At 52.9% G+C, this 18421-nt stretch overlaps 6 protein-coding genes across 6 annotated transcripts; 3 read left to right on the top strand and 3 right to left on the bottom strand.

Moving 5' to 3' along the window:
- Positions 1–1734: 1734 nt before the first annotated feature.
- On the bottom strand, positions 1735–3963 carry PHACADRAFT_212761 (uncharacterized protein; the record flags this gene model as incomplete). The annotated part of the gene is made up of 8 exons (XM_007399904.1): positions 3347–3963; positions 3144–3296; positions 2405–3091; positions 2335–2340; positions 2148–2286; positions 1964–2099; positions 1856–1909; positions 1735–1803 (listed from the first exon to the last, which is right to left on the bottom strand). The coding sequence occupies exons 1-8, from the start codon at positions 3879–3881 to the stop codon at positions 1735–1737; spliced, it is 1779 nt and encodes a 592-aa protein (XP_007399966.1). The 5' UTR covers positions 3882–3963.
- Positions 3964–5012: 1049 nt separating this feature from the next.
- Positions 5013–5436, bottom strand: PHACADRAFT_212760 (uncharacterized protein; the record flags this gene model as incomplete). The annotated part of the gene is made up of 1 exon (XM_007399903.1): positions 5013–5436. Exon 1 carries the CDS (start codon positions 5418–5420, stop codon positions 5013–5015), a length of 408 nt encoding a protein of 135 aa, XP_007399965.1. The 5' UTR covers positions 5421–5436.
- Positions 5437–6949: 1513 nt separating this feature from the next.
- On the bottom strand, positions 6950–8152 carry PHACADRAFT_262699 (uncharacterized protein). The gene has a single exon (XM_007399902.1). It carries the CDS (start codon positions 7580–7582, stop codon positions 7301–7303), a length of 282 nt encoding a protein of 93 aa, XP_007399964.1. The 5' UTR covers positions 7583–8152; the 3' UTR covers positions 6950–7300.
- Positions 8153–10411: 2259 nt separating this feature from the next.
- PHACADRAFT_262698 (uncharacterized protein) lies at positions 10412–11023 on the top strand. The gene has a single exon (XM_007399901.1). It carries the CDS (start codon positions 10453–10455, stop codon positions 10918–10920), a length of 468 nt encoding a protein of 155 aa, XP_007399963.1. The 5' UTR covers positions 10412–10452; the 3' UTR covers positions 10921–11023.
- Positions 11024–11117: 94 nt separating this feature from the next.
- On the top strand, positions 11118–14219 carry PHACADRAFT_128404 (uncharacterized protein). The gene is made up of 19 exons (XM_007399900.1): positions 11118–11316; positions 11376–11483; positions 11535–11596; positions 11654–11697; positions 11755–11828; positions 11857–11950; positions 12006–12129; positions 12256–12294; positions 12345–12356; positions 12411–12479; positions 12536–12717; positions 12774–12916; positions 12977–13055; positions 13112–13493; positions 13548–13614; positions 13673–13750; positions 13819–13885; positions 13934–14072; positions 14129–14219. The coding sequence occupies exons 1-19, from the start codon at positions 11259–11261 to the stop codon at positions 14213–14215; spliced, it is 1908 nt and encodes a 635-aa protein (XP_007399962.1). The 5' UTR covers positions 11118–11258; the 3' UTR covers positions 14216–14219.
- An 802-nt stretch (positions 14220–15021) lies between these two features.
- On the top strand, positions 15022–18358 carry PHACADRAFT_262694 (glycoside hydrolase family 10 protein). Its single transcript, XM_007399899.1, has 11 exons — positions 15022–15143; positions 15201–15291; positions 15347–15438; positions 15495–15728; positions 15790–15880; positions 15942–16603; positions 16662–16848; positions 16907–17244; positions 17303–17928; positions 17980–18059; positions 18112–18358. Exons 2-7 carry the CDS (start codon positions 15210–15212, stop codon positions 16713–16715), a joined length of 1215 nt encoding a protein of 404 aa, XP_007399961.1. The 5' UTR covers positions 15022–15143; positions 15201–15209; the 3' UTR covers positions 16716–16848; positions 16907–17244; positions 17303–17928; positions 17980–18059; positions 18112–18358.
- Positions 18359–18421: the final 63 nt, after the last annotated feature.

Raw genomic sequence — 18421 nt, 5'->3', positions numbered from 1 at the left:
CACTATTATAGTACACACTACACGCGAATGAGGATGTAGCAAGGTGGGAGGGCTATTACTCACCAAGTTACGTGTACCGAACCAAATTTCTAACCCGCGCCTTCAACCGAGAATCCAATAGCTTCTTTAGTTCGTCGGCAAGCAATGGGTCCCCATCTCCCTGCTCACTCTCGCTGAGTTTAATCGTAATCGCCTCGAGGCTGTCGTTCCGGATGTTCATATCGTCCATCTGCTCCCAGAGGAGCTCTTGCATGCGTGCGAGTACGTTCTCTGGAGTTATGAGCGATCTTAAAATGGTCAACGTGTGATAGCGGAGGAAGAACACGAGGTCGACAGCGCGCATCGCTGGGACCGCAAGCGCAGGCTCCAGGATCGCGAGAGCCGCATTGAATGAGTTCGTATTGTCCGCTGAGCGGAGTGTGCTCCGCACGAGGGTAGGATCCCTCCAGGGCCAAATATCGATGTAGATGACCATTCGGCGGAGTGCAGAGCACTTGGCTAGGGCAGGAAGGCCTGATATCTGGCCTTTGGAGGCATCAGCGTCTGGACTAAGTCGGATCTGAGAGCAAAGGTACGAACGGAAAGGGGGACCTCGGATCGTGGATCTAGCCAAGCGCGGCTGAAATCCTAGGTTGACGCCAGGCGAGTAGATGCGAAGCGTGAGCTCCTCTAAATGTGTCGCCACGTCACAGATGAACTTGTCCAGCTGCGCCAGGTCTTCGAAGTGGGACAATGAAACGTTGGTCATGTACTTGAGCGACGCTGGGGAAAGTGTTGTGCTGATAGCTGAGAGGAAAGGGAACTGCAGCTCGTCATGTAGCCAGAATCTGAACGACAAGCTCTCGACTTCGACTTTCACTGTCCTGGCATACTTTGCTAGATCGTTCTGCGCTAGCATACGGGCGTACACGGTAGCATACCCCGGAGAAGGCTCGAAAACGAGCTCACCAATGGGAAAGAAGAAACCCAAGAGGTCGAGTATGTGCTCGTCCTCTGATCCTGTTACATCGCCTAGAACGAGCCTGTCAAGAGCTAGACGGGATCTTAGCCCGCCCTCGTTGGCCGGCGTGTCGTTGAGTATCAACAGTCTATTTCCCTGTCCGAGCTTGAGCACCCGGAGTCGTGGTAACGCAGCGACAAGCTCTCTCAGAGTAGAGAAGGATACGTGGAATGGACTCGTCCGCCGTGCATCATATGAGCTCCTGAGTGACAGCTTCTGCAGGCTGGATTTTGCTCGTTCGCATGATGTGATGAAGTAGAGGAAGTCATTAACAGTAGGAGAGCACGCAGGGTCTAGGCCGTGCGGGGGGCGCAGGCCGGGAAAGCGGACGCTGTGGAACAGATATCGCGAGGCGAGAGGAAGCCAGGCGCGGCTGACATGCGAACAAGCCGCAAGTGTATGCTTATCTTTGAAGTGATATACCAAGATTTCAGTTATGAGGTCGTCGAAAAGCCATGGAATCGACGACGACTCTACGAGGTCGCTGAGAGTAGATGGAGGCGGAGAGCAAGTCATGAGGCGGCGGCTAGCGCTCAGCGCTCAGTTCGCGAAGTTGGTCCCGACGCAATTTTCACCTCTCCTCACTGACGGGAACATCGAAGCTAAATTGTACATTTATGCCAGCCCATTTGATTACGACAAGTTATATATCAGCAAAGATATGTCAAGAGCTCGGGGCTGAAATAGACGAGGCGCAATTTTCCGCTACATCTTCGCCTTCGGGACACTGGCATTTACAGCCCCTTTCGCTGATCCTGCTCAGGATTGTATAACCCCAGGTCAGCTACCTTGATTAGAATAGCCTACGAGTGCAAATTCCAGCTTCAGCTCGTATGAAGAAACACTCGTGCGTACCAGCTGCTTCGACATGAACCGAGAGTTGAACAAATCGCCAATGGCGTACCATAGCTGTTCAACCCTCAACGTCAATATCTCAGCGTTGCGCGAAAGCAATTTATTCACCGCTGGATGGCCTGAGGGCCTAAAACAACCTTCTATTTCGCTCTCTTCGTCAAGCCCCCAGCCCTTGCTCGTGCGGCCAATCACCTCCTCGCCGAAAGTGTGCTTATGGACATTGCGAATGGGCTCATAGCCCGTCCTGAAATTATATCAGTGGGTAAAGTATTGATTATTGGAGTGGACCTACGCAAAGATCACCGCGTCCGCGGGTAGCTTGGATCCGTCGGAGAAGACCAAGCCGTCTTCCGCGAAGGACTTTGGACTAGAGCCTTGCTTGATCTTGATTTGACCTGACGCGATGAGGTCCGCCCCACCCTTGTCCAGCCCTGTGGGATATCAGATAATAACCTGTACGAAAAGAAGGAAGATCTCACAAAAGCCTGTTAGAGGTTATATCAGCCGCCATTATTATTATTTGGATTTCTGAAGTAACCCATAGCTTACCTCCACCACGCTCAAAGACCAACAGAAGTTGCCCTTCTCCCTCTGGCCCCTGATACAACTCAAGTCCGCCTTTGCGCAATTTCTCGTGTAGCTCTTTCTCGCGCGCCCAGAGCACCTCAGGCATGCTCTGGGCCATCGCCTTGAAAAACCCGAGCGGCTGCGCCGAGAGCTTGAAGTCACCGACGGCGACGGGCTCGCCAGGAAGCCAGATGTGTCGCATGTCTTCCTTGACAGAGCTTCGCGAGACGACGCAAGTTTGCGAGCGCTGCACCATGGTCACTGATGCCGCGCCACTCGTGGCGAGGTCCTGACAAATGTCGATGGCCGAGTTTCCGGCGCCGACGACAATGACGCTTTGACCTGCGAAGGGCCCTGGCTCGACGAATTGTGCCGCGTGCAGCACCGCGCCTGCGAAGCTGGCCCGGTCGGGCAGGTCGGGTACTCGTGGTACGCCGTGTATGCCTGTTGCGAGCACGATGTGCTTGGGGCGCAGCATCACGGTCTTGCCGTCGCGATCGACTGCGATGTGCCAAACACCCTCGGATTCATCATATCGGGGCTGCGTAGCGAGGGCGCTCTTCGTCCAGATCGTGAGATGCTGTTTGACGGCGTACGACTCAAACCAGTCCGCAACTTTGTCCCTGGGCGCATACTCGGGCCAGTTAGATGGGTAGGGCTGATACAACGCTGCGTCGTGCCCGCTCAATGAAGATCGTAAACAGAGAATGACGGCGCTCACATTGACCATAGAAGTCCGGAGTATGGAGGGAGAGACTCTTGTACCTCTTTCTCCAGTTGTCGCCGATGCGCGCGTTCTTCTCAATGACCAAAGTCGAGATATCCATCTGCCGGAACCTCGCAGCAGTGTTCAAGCCACATTGTCCAGCTCCAACTGTGAATGTTCTGTAACCGCAAAACCTACAAGTAGCGTATACGACTCACTAATGACGACATGCGGGTCAGATTCGATCTTCGCCTTTCGCTCGACCTCGAGCTCATCCCAGGTCCGACCGGAGGCTTCCCGGTCGGCAGCGACATTCGCCGGCTCAGGATGAGCCTTGAGGTCGAGGGCAATCATGCCAACGGTGATAGCCTGCCAAGTGCCATCCTCAACTTGCCGCAAGTGTGCATAGCCTCGGCAAAGGGCATATCGCGTCTCGTACGTGAACCCGGTCTCGACGCCAACCCGATCGCCTGTTGGGGCGAACGACTCACGTGGTGTGTAGAATGGGTCTTTCTCGAGAGCGATATTGGCAACTTGGGCTAGAGAGAGGCGGTTCGATTCTGTAAGGTAGCGTTGGATTACCTCCCGCCCATGGAGGGATCGGGTGTCCCAGACGAAAGTGAGAACGTCTCTTAGCCAGCCGTCTGTAAGGAACGTCGCTGCGACACGCTGTGCATCCCCATCACTGACCGCTCGTGCGAATGCTGCAAGCCAGTTTGCGGCAGTAGAATGTGCGTCGGTTGGCTCGGTCATCGAGAGGTTGCGGCGGCGGCGGGAGTGTGGGTGGCGAGACACTAGCTTGATTATAGTCTCGCATGACGAGTAGCATATAAGTTAGCCTTGAGAAGCAATGAGAGACAAGTCTCGGGGAGCCTGCACTGGGTGGTAAGCGCACCTTTTTCCGGCGTAAAATCAGCCAAAAATTGATTCAACAAGGCCCCAACTTTCTCCGGGTTTCACCTGAAAAAAGCTGAAGGCAAAACTCAGTTTTCCGCCAGTTTTACTGTGTTTCAGACCCTTTTGGCTGGTTTTGCACCAGTTTCTCCTCAGGTTGCATCGGCGTGAAATCGAGGAATAACTGGGCCTTGTTTAGCCACCTTTGCCTGAGTTTTCTCGAGAAAAAAACTGCGCTTACCACCCTGTGCCGCAAACCAGCCGCAGCCGCACCAAGCGCCGACACCAACGTGAGTTCTGTGACATGTCGCAGTTGTCTGGTGCCAGGTGTATGCGACAAAGGCCATCCGACCCTGATATGTTTCCCAGTATTCCATTGGGCGATAGGGAATACCATGCATGGAAATCAAGAACAAGGCACCTCCTTGCAAGTTTCTTGAAGTTTCAGCCGCGGCATTGGCCGTCTTTCCGCGTCTTATATTCTACGATGATGCGTCGAGAATCATATTCATGTGAGAAACGCCTTCCATTCGCATACTGCGAGACTTGCGCGCAGGCTTCCGCTCGGAAAGACGGCGAGGCTCGGAGCTGGTCAGTACATACCGTACAAGTTCGATGCTACGGTCGAAATCCGGCAAGCCTGACCCTGGGCCGGTTAGGCGCTTAATCATGATGCTTTCGCTGTCATAAGTTCCATACGGGATGTTTGTCAACGACTGGACAGCTCCGGAGATGTACGGCTCGCTCATATTTCAGCTTGGGACCAGAAATCATGGTTAATCAAGGTTTGAGCCCTGCGGCCGCCACAGTATACAAGCCGAGCGGTGGGGTCCGCCTGGAGCTGGAGCCTCCGGCTTACCGGCGTCCGTCTTCAGCGCGATTTCGATGAGAGCACCTATTTCTCATTGTTATTGTACTGAGAACTTGCTGATCCACCTGCAGTAACATGCAGTCCTTCGTAATGGCGACAAGCTCGTGAATGTTCATCGTCTAGACGTACGATTTGCCCCTGGGGCTCTCCGCTTTGATGTTGTGCTGTGGCCAAGAGGCCACCAAGCTGGCGGATAACATGAACGGTATCGGGCCGTTGAAGTACCACATCAAAATCCAGATTGGGTCGGACTTCGCGCCTGTCATGCACGGCTCCACCGCGAGGAAGACCTTGGCAACCTCACGCGATTTGTCATAGCCCACCTCGTCTGTATGGTTGTAGATGACGCTAAAGTTGAGACGGGAGGTGAAGGAGGTGCCGGAAACTGAAGCAACGGATGCCACTGACGCCGAGCGCAGGCTCGACAATGGTCGCGAGAATGATGGCCTAAGCGATCCAAGTGGAGAACATTGCGTCCCGTTTGCTGTCAGCTCAGGCCACGGAGGAGGTCTCATAGGGACGCTCATGATGCTATGAGAGAGCTAGGCATTTGACCAACTAGTCAGGGTACCTGGGTTCGAGAGCAGATTGGTGGCTCTGATCAACAGCAAGGTTATGTATTAGCAGACTGAACGTAACAGATATACTCAGACTCTCGGCACGGGAGCGCCCTGCTGTTGACGAGTGACTCATTAACACGACACAGAAACAGAAAATCAGTTTGAGCATGTTGCTTAACGAATATCCAGGGTTAAACTGACGTAAACGGGTACGTTATACGACAGTATCAGGCACTTCGAATCCTATGTAGTGAGGATTAGTCTTCAGTAGGACAGTGTGACGAAATATGCACCTACAATATTGCAAAGAATCAGAACCTGCTCAGTCCCCGTGCTTGCTGTCGGAGGGCAGCATTCTCCGAGCACAGCCGCTCATTCATTCGGCGTAACCTCTCGTTCTCAGCTCGCAGCTGTGCAGCCTCTACCCAACTTACTGCATACTCTGTTTGAAAATCCTGGATCTGAAGAGCGAGCTGTTCTAGATAGGATTGAATTACACTATGAGAAGCTTGGGCAAGATTGCAGAATTGCTGCAGGGAGAAGAGACCAGTGTGTGTGCAAGAAGAGAAGCAGGAATCTGCTTCGACCATTAGAGATCTATTGAGAACTCCTTCTGGATTCGAGAACATAACTACCTTGCGAAGGCTCAGTAGAACCGAGTTCAGATCGTGTTTGCTGGTCGGACCCAGTATCCACCTGAAAGCTTATTTTAATATCCGCACGAGATGTGTCTAGACCCTTGGGCGCAGCTTTCTTCTTAGGTACGTCTCCTAAAACGGCTGCTGCTGTTTGTTTCTTCGCTGCGGCGGCCAGAACCTTTCTGGGAGCTTTCCCAAGGCCCGTTGTTTTGCGAGCGGTTTGCTTGGTGCGAAATTTTCTCAGAGCTTGTGCTTCCATGTCACCGCTGTCCTTGTGTGGGGGGCGCAAATGCGTGCCGCGCACTGCTTGGCTTACAGCGTCGTTCTTTTACGGCTCGCCGTCTGGCCGTCACGCCTGATTGAATGCTAATGAGATACGCGTAATGAGTATAAAAGATAAATCTGTACTACTGTCGCCATGCTTGTGAGGCCAGAAGAGTCAGACTCAGAGTAGATTTGATAAAACGGAAGTCGTTGGTAGTTGGCTAGACGGTAGCCTGAGACGTCCTACTGCTGACGCTTGCTGCTGACGTAACACCTTGATGTGACTTACCGCTCTTGCGCATCGCCGCGCAGCACCACTGCAGTCCATCTTTGCTGTGGCACAAGGCACGGCTCCTTGAGAGCAAAAAATTGTCGTTTATCCTCTTTAAAATGTTGCGAGAGAATTCGCGCAGGTGGAGGATTCACGAGTACTTAATCAAGGATAAGTTCCAAGAATAATACTACACGTTCTTATATAGCTTATCTACTTCCAAATATACTCAATTAAATAAAATGTTCGTTAGGAAGCTGAGACTGGAGGAAACATGGGAGTGAACAGGCACCAGAGCCGAGAGCACTCGCCATGTCTAAAACGGGCATGCGATAACTTGGAAAAAAAGACCGCCAAAGCGCGTTGTATCGGTGTCTTGGGGCGGCGCGGCTGATGCGCGTCCGACGGATCAGCGCGGCGGGCGCCTCGAATATTACAACATTAAAGGTTAATCATGAGACAACAGATGCAATGCTAACATGCTGGGGGATATATCAACGATAACATGCAACAGGAAGACGACTTAAGCACAGAGGATGTTTCAGGAACTGTTGCAGAACGATACGTTATATATGGGAAACGTTAGGCGTCTGGGTTCAATCCGCGAGTTTTAATATTCAATGCCCTCCGGACAACACGGTAGGCGCACTCAGAATAGCATGGCCGGTCAAGCTTCAAGTCCCACCAGATCCCCATGTCTGTTGCCGCAGAGCAACGTTCTCCGAGTACAGCTGCTCATTTCTTTGGCGTAGCCTCTCCACCTCACTCCGCAACTCGATAACCTCTGCGCGACTCGCTTCGTACTCGGCATGAAGCTCCTGGATGCGCTGACCGAGCAGCTGCAGATGCGATTGGGTGGCGTCGTTGGTGGTCTGCGCAAGATCGCAGAACTGCTTCAGAGAGATAAGGCCGGGATAAAGGCCAGGAGCACCGTTGCTGCCTACATCGATTGCCATAAGCAAGCTGAACATGAATTCAATGACCGACGAACTCTGTGAAGGTTCGTTACCGCCAAATAAAGGCCACGTTTGCTGGCCAGGTCCAACCGCTACTTGGGAACCCGTGCCGCTGTTCACCTGAGGTGCTTTCGCTTCTTTTCGCGAAGCCTTCTTCTTTTTCAGGGCTCCATTTGACGGATCCGCCGGTCCTCCTAAAGCAGCGTCTGCCGTTCGCTTTAGTGGGGTGGGAGCGACGGCTGGACGTGAGCGGCTAGCGAGAGACTTTCTTGGGGCCGTCAACCCCGTTGACTTGCGTGCGGTTTGCTTCGTGCGAGCTTTTGGAGACTGTTCTTCCATCTCTGCGAGAAAATTATAGGTAGATAAGTGCGTGAAAGGTACTATCTACGGCCCAGTCCACCACCTCGTCACGCCACCGGTGTGCCCAGCCACAACACCTCTTTGAAGTGCGGTTATGTGATAATCGACAGTAACCGATGCGCATGTGCTGGCAAGGTAGAATGAGGGGTATAGTTCGAGTCAACGCGCCGTTTGTGCACGCTGTCTTGGACGCATCAACTTTTGCGTTCGCGTAAAGCGCGCTTGTTGCTCACGTAAGCAAGCCGCTGCCTGGCTCTCCTTCCTTTTAAGGTAGGGGTCGCCAGGAACGGGCACTCTTACGTAAGCTCCATCACGTGATCGTGGGAGGCGCAAAATCCGAGGGATTTCGCTTGCCCGTACCAAGTTTAAGGTCGAGGGGAGGCTGAGAAATGTCTCAGCAGGCTGCATTAGTGTATATATAACCTGGTTTTGATTTTACATTTGCCACTTCATTCAGAGAAGTCACTCGAGGCCAATTCCCAAGGGGCAGAAACTAAGCGCCAATGAGCAGGCGGGATTTTACCCAATATGGAGCTTGTACGCATCAGCGCTCTCGCGTGGCAGATCACGTGACCAAGGCGCTTGCGCAAAATTCGAATTTGGCTGGTTTGGCTGAAAAATGTGTTTTCCGCTGAGATCACTTTTTCCCTAATAGCTCAATGAAAACGCCATGTTCAAAGATTCTGCTGAATAGGAATTATGGCCAGAGCCTCTTCTGACATTTCCTACTGAGCAGTTTTACCAAGGGAGGTGTGCGCCCGTCGCCATTAAGGCCGTCACTGTCGGCCGGCGTCTGCTTACATAAGGGGTGCCCGTTCCTGTGACCTCTACCTTAGCGTCCATCCTCATCACGGTAACTCAAGACTTCGCGAGGCAGGGTGCGGGTCGCAAATTTACAGTTCGTACGTCACAAACTTCTTGCATATCACAGGTCAGCCTCCGCGACCAGATGATTGAACTCCGCTTCGAGTATACCACGAATGTGACTATCATGATCGCTTCGAGCTGCGCATGTTCGCATGAATCCTGTGCCGTTCAGATTCTTTATTTCAAGTATCTGCCTGGGCAGAGCAGTTCGATGCATATATGCATAACGTGACTACAAGGGCTTCAGACCCTTCTCAGCAGACTGAAGACAGTCGCGAACCCAAAGTTTCATTCGTCTAACTCGCTTTGATGGCCTTTGACGTATCAAACGCCACGAAGGAAAGCGTACGTCGGGGTATCTCGGGAAGCTTTCGGCGTGCGGTATGTTGTTTGCCGTGTCTCCTTCCGCTTTGCCCTTACCGTGTAAATCTTTGCCCGAGGTGCGGATTACATTTGTGAATTTGAAGAATGCCAGTGCCGTGCACTTTGTTGGTGCACCCCCGGTTGTATGCCCCTGAAACTAAAGCCTGAAGCTTCTGGAAGTATGAGTATGATCGACCTTGTACACTATATCATTCGTGATGCACGCGTCCAAGCACACTAACGGTTACCATAGAAAGCCATCTGTGCAGCCTTGGTGGTGTTCGGCATATCAATATTGTCGGCCAACGCACGTGTCCCCATCGATGCTGTGTTCTGCCTGCGGATGTCACGCAGGGGCGTGGCACCAATGGATGGGCGGGCATCGAAGACCATCTCAAGACCAACAAACCGGAGAGATAGAAGACTAGGCTGACCATGCTGATACCCTGCTCGCATTTGTCGTGTGCTGATTTACGTCGCTCGGTGGGCAACTAGGCTGCTTCCACACGCTGAGTAAACTTCTTCCTCCTCCATGGATTAAGCGATCGTCACAAGGCACCAGTGTGACACAAATCCATTCGCAGTTCGCATGGGGGCGAACTGGTGTCCCTCTGACTGTCCGTACTCCATAGCCTCGCCCGCAAAGCCAGACCCACCGGCCGCCACCGGAGCCGGGACCGAACGGGAGCGAGCCAGAACCTAAGACTCTAAACGGCCTGCGAGAACCCAGGCAGGTAGTGCACCGTATCACACCTCTTACTACAAATGTCTCATAAACATTCAATGCTTCTGGCGCTTGTCACGGTGTAGATGTCTCATCGCTCGGTCACTCCGAGGTGCGCGCGGTTCAACAACCATTCTAGGGGATCGGTCATGAACGCTTGAGCGCAGAGGCTGCCGTGGCCACTACATAAGACAGCAGAGGATGGCACTCCTGAGAGAAGATCACAACTCGCTACCATGGACATCGCACTCTGCTCGAGGGTTATCCTCCTCGTCGTTAGCTCCATTTCCAGCCACCACTCCCTCACATCCCCCAATGCCACTCCTGAGGTGGAAGAGCGAGCGAAGTATGAAGCACAGACAGCCTCAAAAATCGGAGAGAAGTGCTTCACTGCCTTGCACGCGGCGTCGGTGACAAAGGTTAGTCTTCCAAGTCGTCTCAGTCGCCGCTGACAACTTACGCTACCTACACCACCACCCCGCAGTACACCATCTACACTGTCAATGTCATCTATTTCCTTACTATCCTATCCTCCGTGGGAGTACCCATCGCCCAGATGAGACACGACTGGCTATCCGTGAACGTCGACCCCCTCTCCATTTCTCCGGCGTTCGTCGTCGGTACCCTTCTCATGGCCCTGGGTGCCCTCATTCGCGTCGTCTCCTATAGATACCTCGGCCGCTACTTCACCTTCCAGCTTTCCATCCGGAAGAACCATCAGCTCGTGACAAGCGGGCCGTACGCCATCGTCCGGCACCCCAGCTATACAGGTGCTTATATCTACATGCTTGGCGTCGCAGTCAGCCAGCTTGGCCCCGGCTCGCTCTACTCTGAGCTCGGCCTTTGGAAGAACCCTCTCGGCCTTGTCGTGGGCATGTGTCAGCTCGTTTTCATCGCGTATATGGGCCTGACGGCTCACCTTCGGGTGCTGAAGGAGGATGCGGCGCTCAAGGAGGAGTTCAAGGACAAGTGGCTGGCGTGGGCGAGCCGCACGCCTTACCGTCTGCTGCCAGGTGTCTACTAGGTACTCGGTGTCAGGGTTTCTTTCGCCGAGGAGTGCAGCTCGCAGGACGAGGTTAGCACATAAAATAGGCGAAACAAATAAAGTGTCTCAAATCTCAGTAGATCTCAGTGCTGTACGCTAGCTATTCTTGGCAGCCGTTGTAGTCGGAGCTAAAAAAGTGTTTTTGTGCGCCAAACTTTGTCTCAGCTAGGCGCTGGCGCTATCCCTCGGACGCATACCGATGTTTCAGTAGTCAGTCCGGAGACCTGGGACGAACATATATATCCGAGTTATGGAGTCCTACGAAGCTTCCTCTCGACTATTTGCTGTCTTCACTACCTTCGGGCGGGATATTCATTATGTCCATAGCTAACTTGCAAGACGTGGCGAATAAGGCTTTCGATTACATTATCATTGGTATGCCCCCTGCGGCACTGCCGATGCTGCATCTGGATGTTCTGACTAATACCGCACAGGTGCAGGATCTGCCGGTTTGACGTTAGCAGCCCGCCTATCTGAGGATCCCGCCATCACAGTTTTGGTATTAGAAGCTGGCAATGCGAACCTTGAGGATCCGGAGCTATGTCAGTTCTTCGCGTCCTAGTCCATTCTATAACTTATACCTGGGACATTAGTAACTCCGGCGAAGTTCTCGAGACATTTTGGGAACACGCTCTACGACTGGGGACATGTTACTGTAAGCTCTATTTTGCTGCCTCTTTGCGTAATCGGTGATCTCTGACAATCGGCATAGACTAAGCAAAGGCTCTTTGCCGACAAAGTAATGCCATGGGCGAGGTACGTCTCCAGCAGTCCTTGTTTTCTACATATCAACAGCCTGAGTTATCATGCCAGAGGCAAAGGTCTCGGCGGTTCGTCTACAATCAACTTCATGGTGTGGACCAAACCATCAGCCGAAGAAATAAACGGTACTCCTCTTTTTGCATACCAAAGTAGCCGTAAGCTCATCTCTGCCCTCAGACATCGAACGCCTTGGAAACCCGGGCTGGAACTGGGAGAGCTATCAGAAGTATTCGGCGAAAGTGGAAAAGTACGTCTCTGATTAGATGTCGCCTGCGCTAGATGACATGGACGCTTCGTGTTAGCTTTATTGCACCTCCGGAAGACCAGAGAATGAAGTTTAACTTGCCGCTTTACGAAGGAGTTGTAGGACGAGACGGTTGTTATTATCCTTTAGTCATGCAGTACTGCGTCATTAACATGTTACGGGTTCTGTAGGGGTTCATCCGATCTCGTACCCAAAGACCATAAGCGAATTCGCCCAGAACATCAAAGAGGCGAGTCACATGCCCGACAGCACGTTGATGGAAGTACGGGCTGACATAGGCGCTCCAGATGTTTGAGAATGCGGGTTTACCTGAAGCGCCTCAGCCAGTAAGTCCACAGTAGTTACTCCCTGACCTCTTTCTCACAGGACCTCGAAGTATGGCGGTGATGTGCGTACTTTAATTGCTTTCGCTGCCCTTGCCAAAACTTATTGTAACCTGAAGCTGACGGGGTACTTTGTACCTCTGAACAGCCACGACTGCCGCACGGCGACCAGGTCCAGCGCTGCCACGGTGGGCTATATCGTTTTGCAGCTCGTTCCTCTAGTTATAACGGACCTGTTCGACAGGCATACTACATGCCGGTCAAAGACCGCGCCAATCTCACCATACTCACGCAAGCCTTAGCAAGCAAAGTCGTCTTCAGCGGATCAGATCACGACCAGAACCTGGTAGCTACCGGCGTCGAATTTGTTTATGGAGGGCAATCTTACGTCGCCCATTCGGTGCGGGAAGTGATCATCTCTGCTGGGTAGGTCTTTCCTCGCATGATATCTTAGAGCCATTAAACTCGTTGAGTATGTTCAGAACCATCAAGTCTCCTCAGATCCTGGAGCTCTCCGGTATCGGCAGGAGAGAAATTCTTGAAAGCGCCAGGGTACAGACGAAAGTCAATTTGCCTGGCGTGGGAGAGAACTTGCAAGAGCACACCATGGTCAGCATGTACTTTCGTACGTGAATCCGGTAACAAAGCATACCAGCATTAGCTAACGCAGGTGTGCATGAATAAGTGCTAAAAGAAGGCTACGATTTTCCGACTTTCGACGGTCTGCGTGACGAAGAAACCATGTTGGAGCAGCTGGAGCTATAGTATGTGCATTGCACTGGTGTTGCGTTTGTCTCCTTTGCTAACTCGGACCATCCAGCAAAGCGAAGGAAGGCGCATTTACGATGGGCAACGCAAATCTCTGCTTCTTGCCAGTCAGCACTGTGAGCCCGCGTGCGGCCGAGATCTATGCCAAAGCAAAAGCAGCTGTCACCCAGCTAGACGTGGAATCTGCGCCCGCTGGGCTACTCGAGCAGTACAAGATCCAGCTAGAGCGAATAAGACCCGGATCAAGCAGTGTTAGTCCCGTCTGCGAATTCATCGGGATGCCGGGCATGTTTTATGGTGGCATACGTAGGTGTACATATGGGGCTTGCGGTATAACACATACTGAAGCAGTATACTCAGCGGGATTTATCAAAGGGCGAAAGTACCTGAGCGCGACGGCAGGTTCAAACACGTGCTTTTCCCGGGGCACTGTGGTAAGTTTGCAGCTTGTGCTCTTGACCCGGAGATCGTTAATGCATCCCATTCAGCACGTTGTGTCGCCTGATCCTATGAATGACCCAGAGATTGATCCAAAATATTTCGAGCATGACGTGGGTAAGTGCAGCCCTTGCACCTGGTATCGCCGCTCCCATTGCCAGCTGACGCTTTGCAGATCAGGATATTCTTCTCGACACAGTCAAACTGCTGCGAAAGCTGCCTTTAGAGACGGCTCCTCTAAAGGACATGGTTGGTACGTCGGGAGAGCGCGCGCTCAGACAGCGGAGACATGCTGATATACACGATATGCACGGCGTCAAGAACGCGAATTTATGCCAGGGCCTGAAGTGGTGTCGGATGAACAACTTCTTGGTAGGATTCACATTCGGTGACGTGAAGCAGGTGGCTTACTGTATTTCTAGAGTATATGAAGAAGGTTTTTACGACAACTTGGCGTTAGTCTGATGCTTTCCAAGCTTGTATATGTCATCATTGATAAGAACTGGATAGATTCTTGCGGTACATGCTCGATGACGCCCCGAGACAAAGGGGGCGTTGTAAATCATCACCTTAAGGTCTCTAGCGTTTTTTCCTTATCCCGCGTTCCTGCGATGTAGCTGACGGTGGGCAGGTGTATGGCACGGCCAACCTTCGCGTGGTAGATCTATCTATCGTGCCCTTGAATTTCACTGGACATAGTCAAGGTGCGACTCCCTGACTTCAAAAACAAGCAGAGACTGACTTGTCACGATAGCAACCGTCTATGCCATAGCCGAACAAGGTAAGCATGTGGTCACGAGAGGAAGGAGACGTATTAATGCTCTGTGAAGCCGCAGATATCATTAAACGTAAGAACGCGCACGGCTCTCCGTGATACAACGTAGTACATTTGTCAGTCTGTAGCGTACAGCACTCAAATTCGAACTTGACATTGATGATGCCTATGATCGAGTCACGAGAAAGCGCGGGTACGAAGTGGGAAGAAAATACCCAGATTCCGCTGAATATGGCTTGTATCTCTCACAGTAAACGACGGTGTGAAATATATACGAGCCATCTGACCGTCGGCTCTTCCGCAGGGTTCCATCACAGTTACTGTGCAGGACCGTCGTTGTCAACCCTCCCAACCCGTGGTCGGCTTCACCTTTGCACACGTCGACACGGCCAAAGGTCTTCAGCTGGCCGGCACGTAAATCCCTTCTATCGCTTGCAGAGAAGCTTCGTGGAGCTATTTATAGACTCTCAGTGCCGAAGGAGTGCTCATGCGACTACTTTGTCACGCGGTTTATGGTCTGTTCTCTGTTGTCACCAGGACAAACCGAAGGAGTAGATCACTCACATGCCGAAAATTTCCCTGCAAACAGTTTTTGCGAATGCTCCCGACGACAGCCAGCACGGGTCGCGCATTCCTGTTCCTCCGACCACATAGTATTGCCGACCGCCAGGGCATACGCGCTGGCCACCAAGGACCAAGCTCGGGATCGCATGCTGTCAGGCACCATTTTGAAGATCAACCTTCAGCCCACGGAGCGAAATCGAAGAGCTCCGAGCCTCACATGTCCAGGTCACCGCCAAACATGCCTTCAGGATTTCTGCGAAAATGCTCCCATAACGAGGGTTAATGTCAAGCGCAGTGACTACTTAAGGCGAGCTGCGACGCTCTCGTCTCCAGCAGTGAAACTTACGCTCACCTCCAAAAAAAGGTCACAGAGATGGTCAAGCTCTCCGCCTCCCTCGCAACACTCACAGCCCTTATTCCGCTCGCGGCAGCACAGGCCGCAGAGTGGGGTCAATGTAAGTCCTCTCTGCTCATGCATAGTTGCTATTGACCCACCGGTGCATGAATTAGGCGGTGGTATCGGCTGGACTGGCGCTACCGCTTGTGTTTCGGGCACGACCTGCGTCGAGTCTAACCCTTACTATTCGCAGTGTCTCCCAGGCGTACGTACTCGCGGCGGCGACACGTTCACGAGTAAGCTGACTAAGTGGTGTTGTAGGCTGCGTCAGTTGCTCCTTCGTCACCTGGCGGTGCTGCCCCCAGTGGCACCTCTAGCGGCAGCCTCCCGACTGGAACCTCAACTGCTAAGCTCAACACGCTCGCTAAGGCTGCTAGCAAGCTGTACTTCGGTACCGCCACCGACAACCCTGAGCTAACAGACACTGGCTACACCGCAATCCTCGATGACAACACCCAATTCGGCCAGATCACGCCTGCTAACAGCATGAAATGGGTCAGTATCCGGTCTGCTGTTGTTATCACAGCTTGTGGACTTACCGAGATATTGTCCTAAGGATGCTATCGAGCCTGAGCAGGGCGTGTTCACATTCACCGAAGGTGATCAGATCGCCGACCTCGCCATGACAAACGCCATGCTCCTTCGTGGTACGTCCCTAACGTTCTCTCAATGGAAGACAGACAGACTTATAAGTGCCAACCGTGACAGGACATAACTGCGTTTGGTACAACCAGCTCCCCAGCTGGGTGTCCGACGGAACATTCACTGTGGCACAACTCACCTCAGTCATCCAGAACCACTGCTCTACTCTCGTTGGCCACTACAAGGGTCAGGTCTACGCCTGGGACGTTGTGAACGAGCCGTTCAACGACGACGGCACCTGGCGCACGGATGTCTTCTTCAACACGCTCGGCACGTCCTACCCCCAGATCGCGCTCGAGGCTGCGAGCCAGGCGGACCCGAACGCGAAGCTGTACATCAACGAGTACAACATTGAGTTCGCGGGCCCGAAGGCGACGGCGCTGCTAAGCCTCGTCGAGTCACTCAAGTCCGCGGGCGTGCCCCTCGACGGTGTCGGCTTCCAGTGCCACTTTATCGTCGGCGAGGTCAGTGGCTCGGGCCTGCAGACGCAACTGTCGACCTTTGCTGCCCAGGGCGTCGAGGTCGCCCTCACTGAGCTCGACATCCGCATGACGCTCCCGGAGACGCCGGCGCTGCTCGCACAGCAGAAGACCGACTACAACAGCGTCATCACCGCCTGCATGAGCGTCGAGTCCTGCGTCGGTATCACCGTCTGGGACTGGACTGACAAGTACTCATGGGTCCCCTCGACCTTCTCTGGCCAGGGCGCTGCTTGCCCTTGGGACGAGGTACGTCTTCTGGCTCGCGGTTCCGAGGCATACACTGACCTGAGGACTCACATAACAGAACTTCGTCAAGAAGCCCGCGTTCGACGGTATCGCTGCAGCTCTCAGCGCATGATCGGTCACGTCAATGGAAGAGGGTGCTTAGACGGTCTGTGACAAGTGTAGGGAGTCTTTCGAAAACTTTTGCATTCATGCTGTAATATATTTCTGGTTACTTCTCCTCTGCCTGCATCTCATACCGCAGTGCCCTAGTGAGTATTTTATTAGTAACTCTCCAAACGTCGAGCAGCATAGTTCGTGACTCACGTTGTTAACATATATGTTCTGGCCGTTTACCCAATTGGCTTCGTCCCGAGCCAAAAAAGCGACCATGGGCGCAATTTCCTCCGGCTGGGCGATGCGCTTCGCGGGGTGATTCTCAGCGAGACGGTCGATGACATCTTGGCTGAGCGTTCTGAAGAATGCCGGGGTCGCGGTAGGTCCAGGAGAGACAGTATTGACAGTGATACCCTTGGCTCCAAGGTCCTTGGCGAGCACGCGACTGAACTGCTGCACCGCACCCTTCGTCCCAGCGTACAGTAACATATGCGGCCCAACATTTGAGTTCTTCGTCAAGTTGGAGGACACGAGGATCACGCGACCACCTGAGGAACAAAGCCATGGTCAGTCGCTGAGACTGTGTCCAAAACCGCCTGAACGTACCCGCTTTCATGTACTTGCATGCCGTCTGAACCTGGAAGAGAGGAACCTTGACATTGACTGTGAAGTGCTTATCAAACTCCTCTTCGGTGATGTCCTCCAGCGTCTGGAGGATCGTATGTACCGCATTCAGCACGAGAATGTCGATCTTGCCGAAGTGCTCCGCGCTCCTCTCAACAACCCGGTTTCCCTCCGCGAGCGAGGACATGTCTCCTTGGACAATGATTGCGGAGCCCTTGCCCTCCTTGTTGATCTCATCCGCGAGCATCTGCGCAGCATCCGCAGAGTTGACGTAGTTGATGACCACGGACGCGCCGTCTGCGGCGAGCCGCTTCGCAATTGCCGCGCCGATGCCACGAGAAGAGCCAGTGATGACAGCCACTTTGCCTGCGAGGGGAAGAGACATAATTGTGATGCGAGAAGGATAGGTGATAGGTGAGTGGAATATCGTCTAGTTGAGGAATGAACGGGAATGCGGGCTACCGTTGTGCGACTGCCGCTCTTATAGTGAGAACTTCAGTCCAAGAATGTGCCGGCGACGCCGCTCTCAAAGACTACTTTGTCAGCATCGACTCCTTCCAGCATTGCGGAATATTCTACACGACCGTGAGTAATTAGTCGCAGTGCCTGCAAGTACTATAAATTATCAGTTTCAACTCGGACTGCCAGCATACCTGCCTTTCACAGTACAACAGGATATCAACGATGTTTATTATTGTGCCAAGGACGCTATACCGGTAGCAAGGTGCTATTACGTGCGCTGGTGCAGAATTGGTTAACTGCGCGCTTAGGGCCTGCTGCAAGATACTCACGATATCGCCGCAGAGCAGCAGATATCCTCCCGAAATGGACAACATGCCAGGGATACAAGAGGATTTTAGATATCTGTTCGTAGATAGTCAGCTCACAAGCACGAAGGAAAGCTCCGTGGGTGAAAGCACTGATCACTTCGAAGTTCGAAACAACGCGGCCTCGTTATCTGGCCCAGCACCGTCGCATAGCAAGAGCATGCCGATCGCACCGTACATAGTTCGGATGACTAAGCACTTGAACCTGACGCAAATTCGAGAAAGACATTGCGTTCTCGCAGTGCCGTGAGGTGAGAGGAGAGTGAGAAAGCCG

The sequence above is a fragment of the Phanerochaete carnosa genome, assembly GCF_000300595.1.
Source record: "Phanerochaete carnosa HHB-10118-sp unplaced genomic scaffold PHACAscaffold_9, whole genome shotgun sequence".
Classification (NCBI taxonomy): Eukaryota; Fungi; Basidiomycota; class Agaricomycetes; order Polyporales; family Phanerochaetaceae; genus Phanerochaete; species Phanerochaete carnosa.
This window is presented reverse-complemented; position numbering and strand designations above follow the sequence as displayed.

Bases quoted from the DNA above. Each gene is read 5' to 3' on its own strand.
- PHACADRAFT_262699 (XM_007399902.1), bottom strand. From the start codon at position 7,582: ATGGCAATCGATGTAGGCAGCAACGGTGCTCCTGGCCTTTATCCCGGC.
- PHACADRAFT_262698 (XM_007399901.1), top strand. From the start codon at position 10,453: ATGAGACACGACTGGCTATCCGTGAACGTCGACCCCCTCTCCATTTCT.
- PHACADRAFT_262694 (XM_007399899.1), top strand. From the start codon at position 15,210: ATGGTCAAGCTCTCCGCCTCCCTCGCAACACTCACAGCCCTTATTCCG. The intron at 15,292-15,346 runs GTAAGTCCTCTC...TGCATGAATTAG, and splicing joins GGCCGCAGAGTGGGGTCAAT to GCGGTGGTATCGGCTGGACT. The intron at 15,729-15,789 runs GTCAGTATCCGG...TATTGTCCTAAG, and splicing joins CTGCTAACAGCATGAAATGG to GATGCTATCGAGCCTGAGCA.
- PHACADRAFT_128404 (XM_007399900.1), top strand. From the start codon at position 11,259: ATGTCCATAGCTAACTTGCAAGACGTGGCGAATAAGGCTTTCGATTAC. The intron at 13,056-13,111 runs GTATGTGCATTG...CGGACCATCCAG, and splicing joins TTGGAGCAGCTGGAGCTATA to CAAAGCGAAGGAAGGCGCAT. The intron at 13,751-13,818 runs GTACGTCGGGAG...CACGGCGTCAAG, and splicing joins TCCTCTAAAGGACATGGTTG to AACGCGAATTTATGCCAGGG.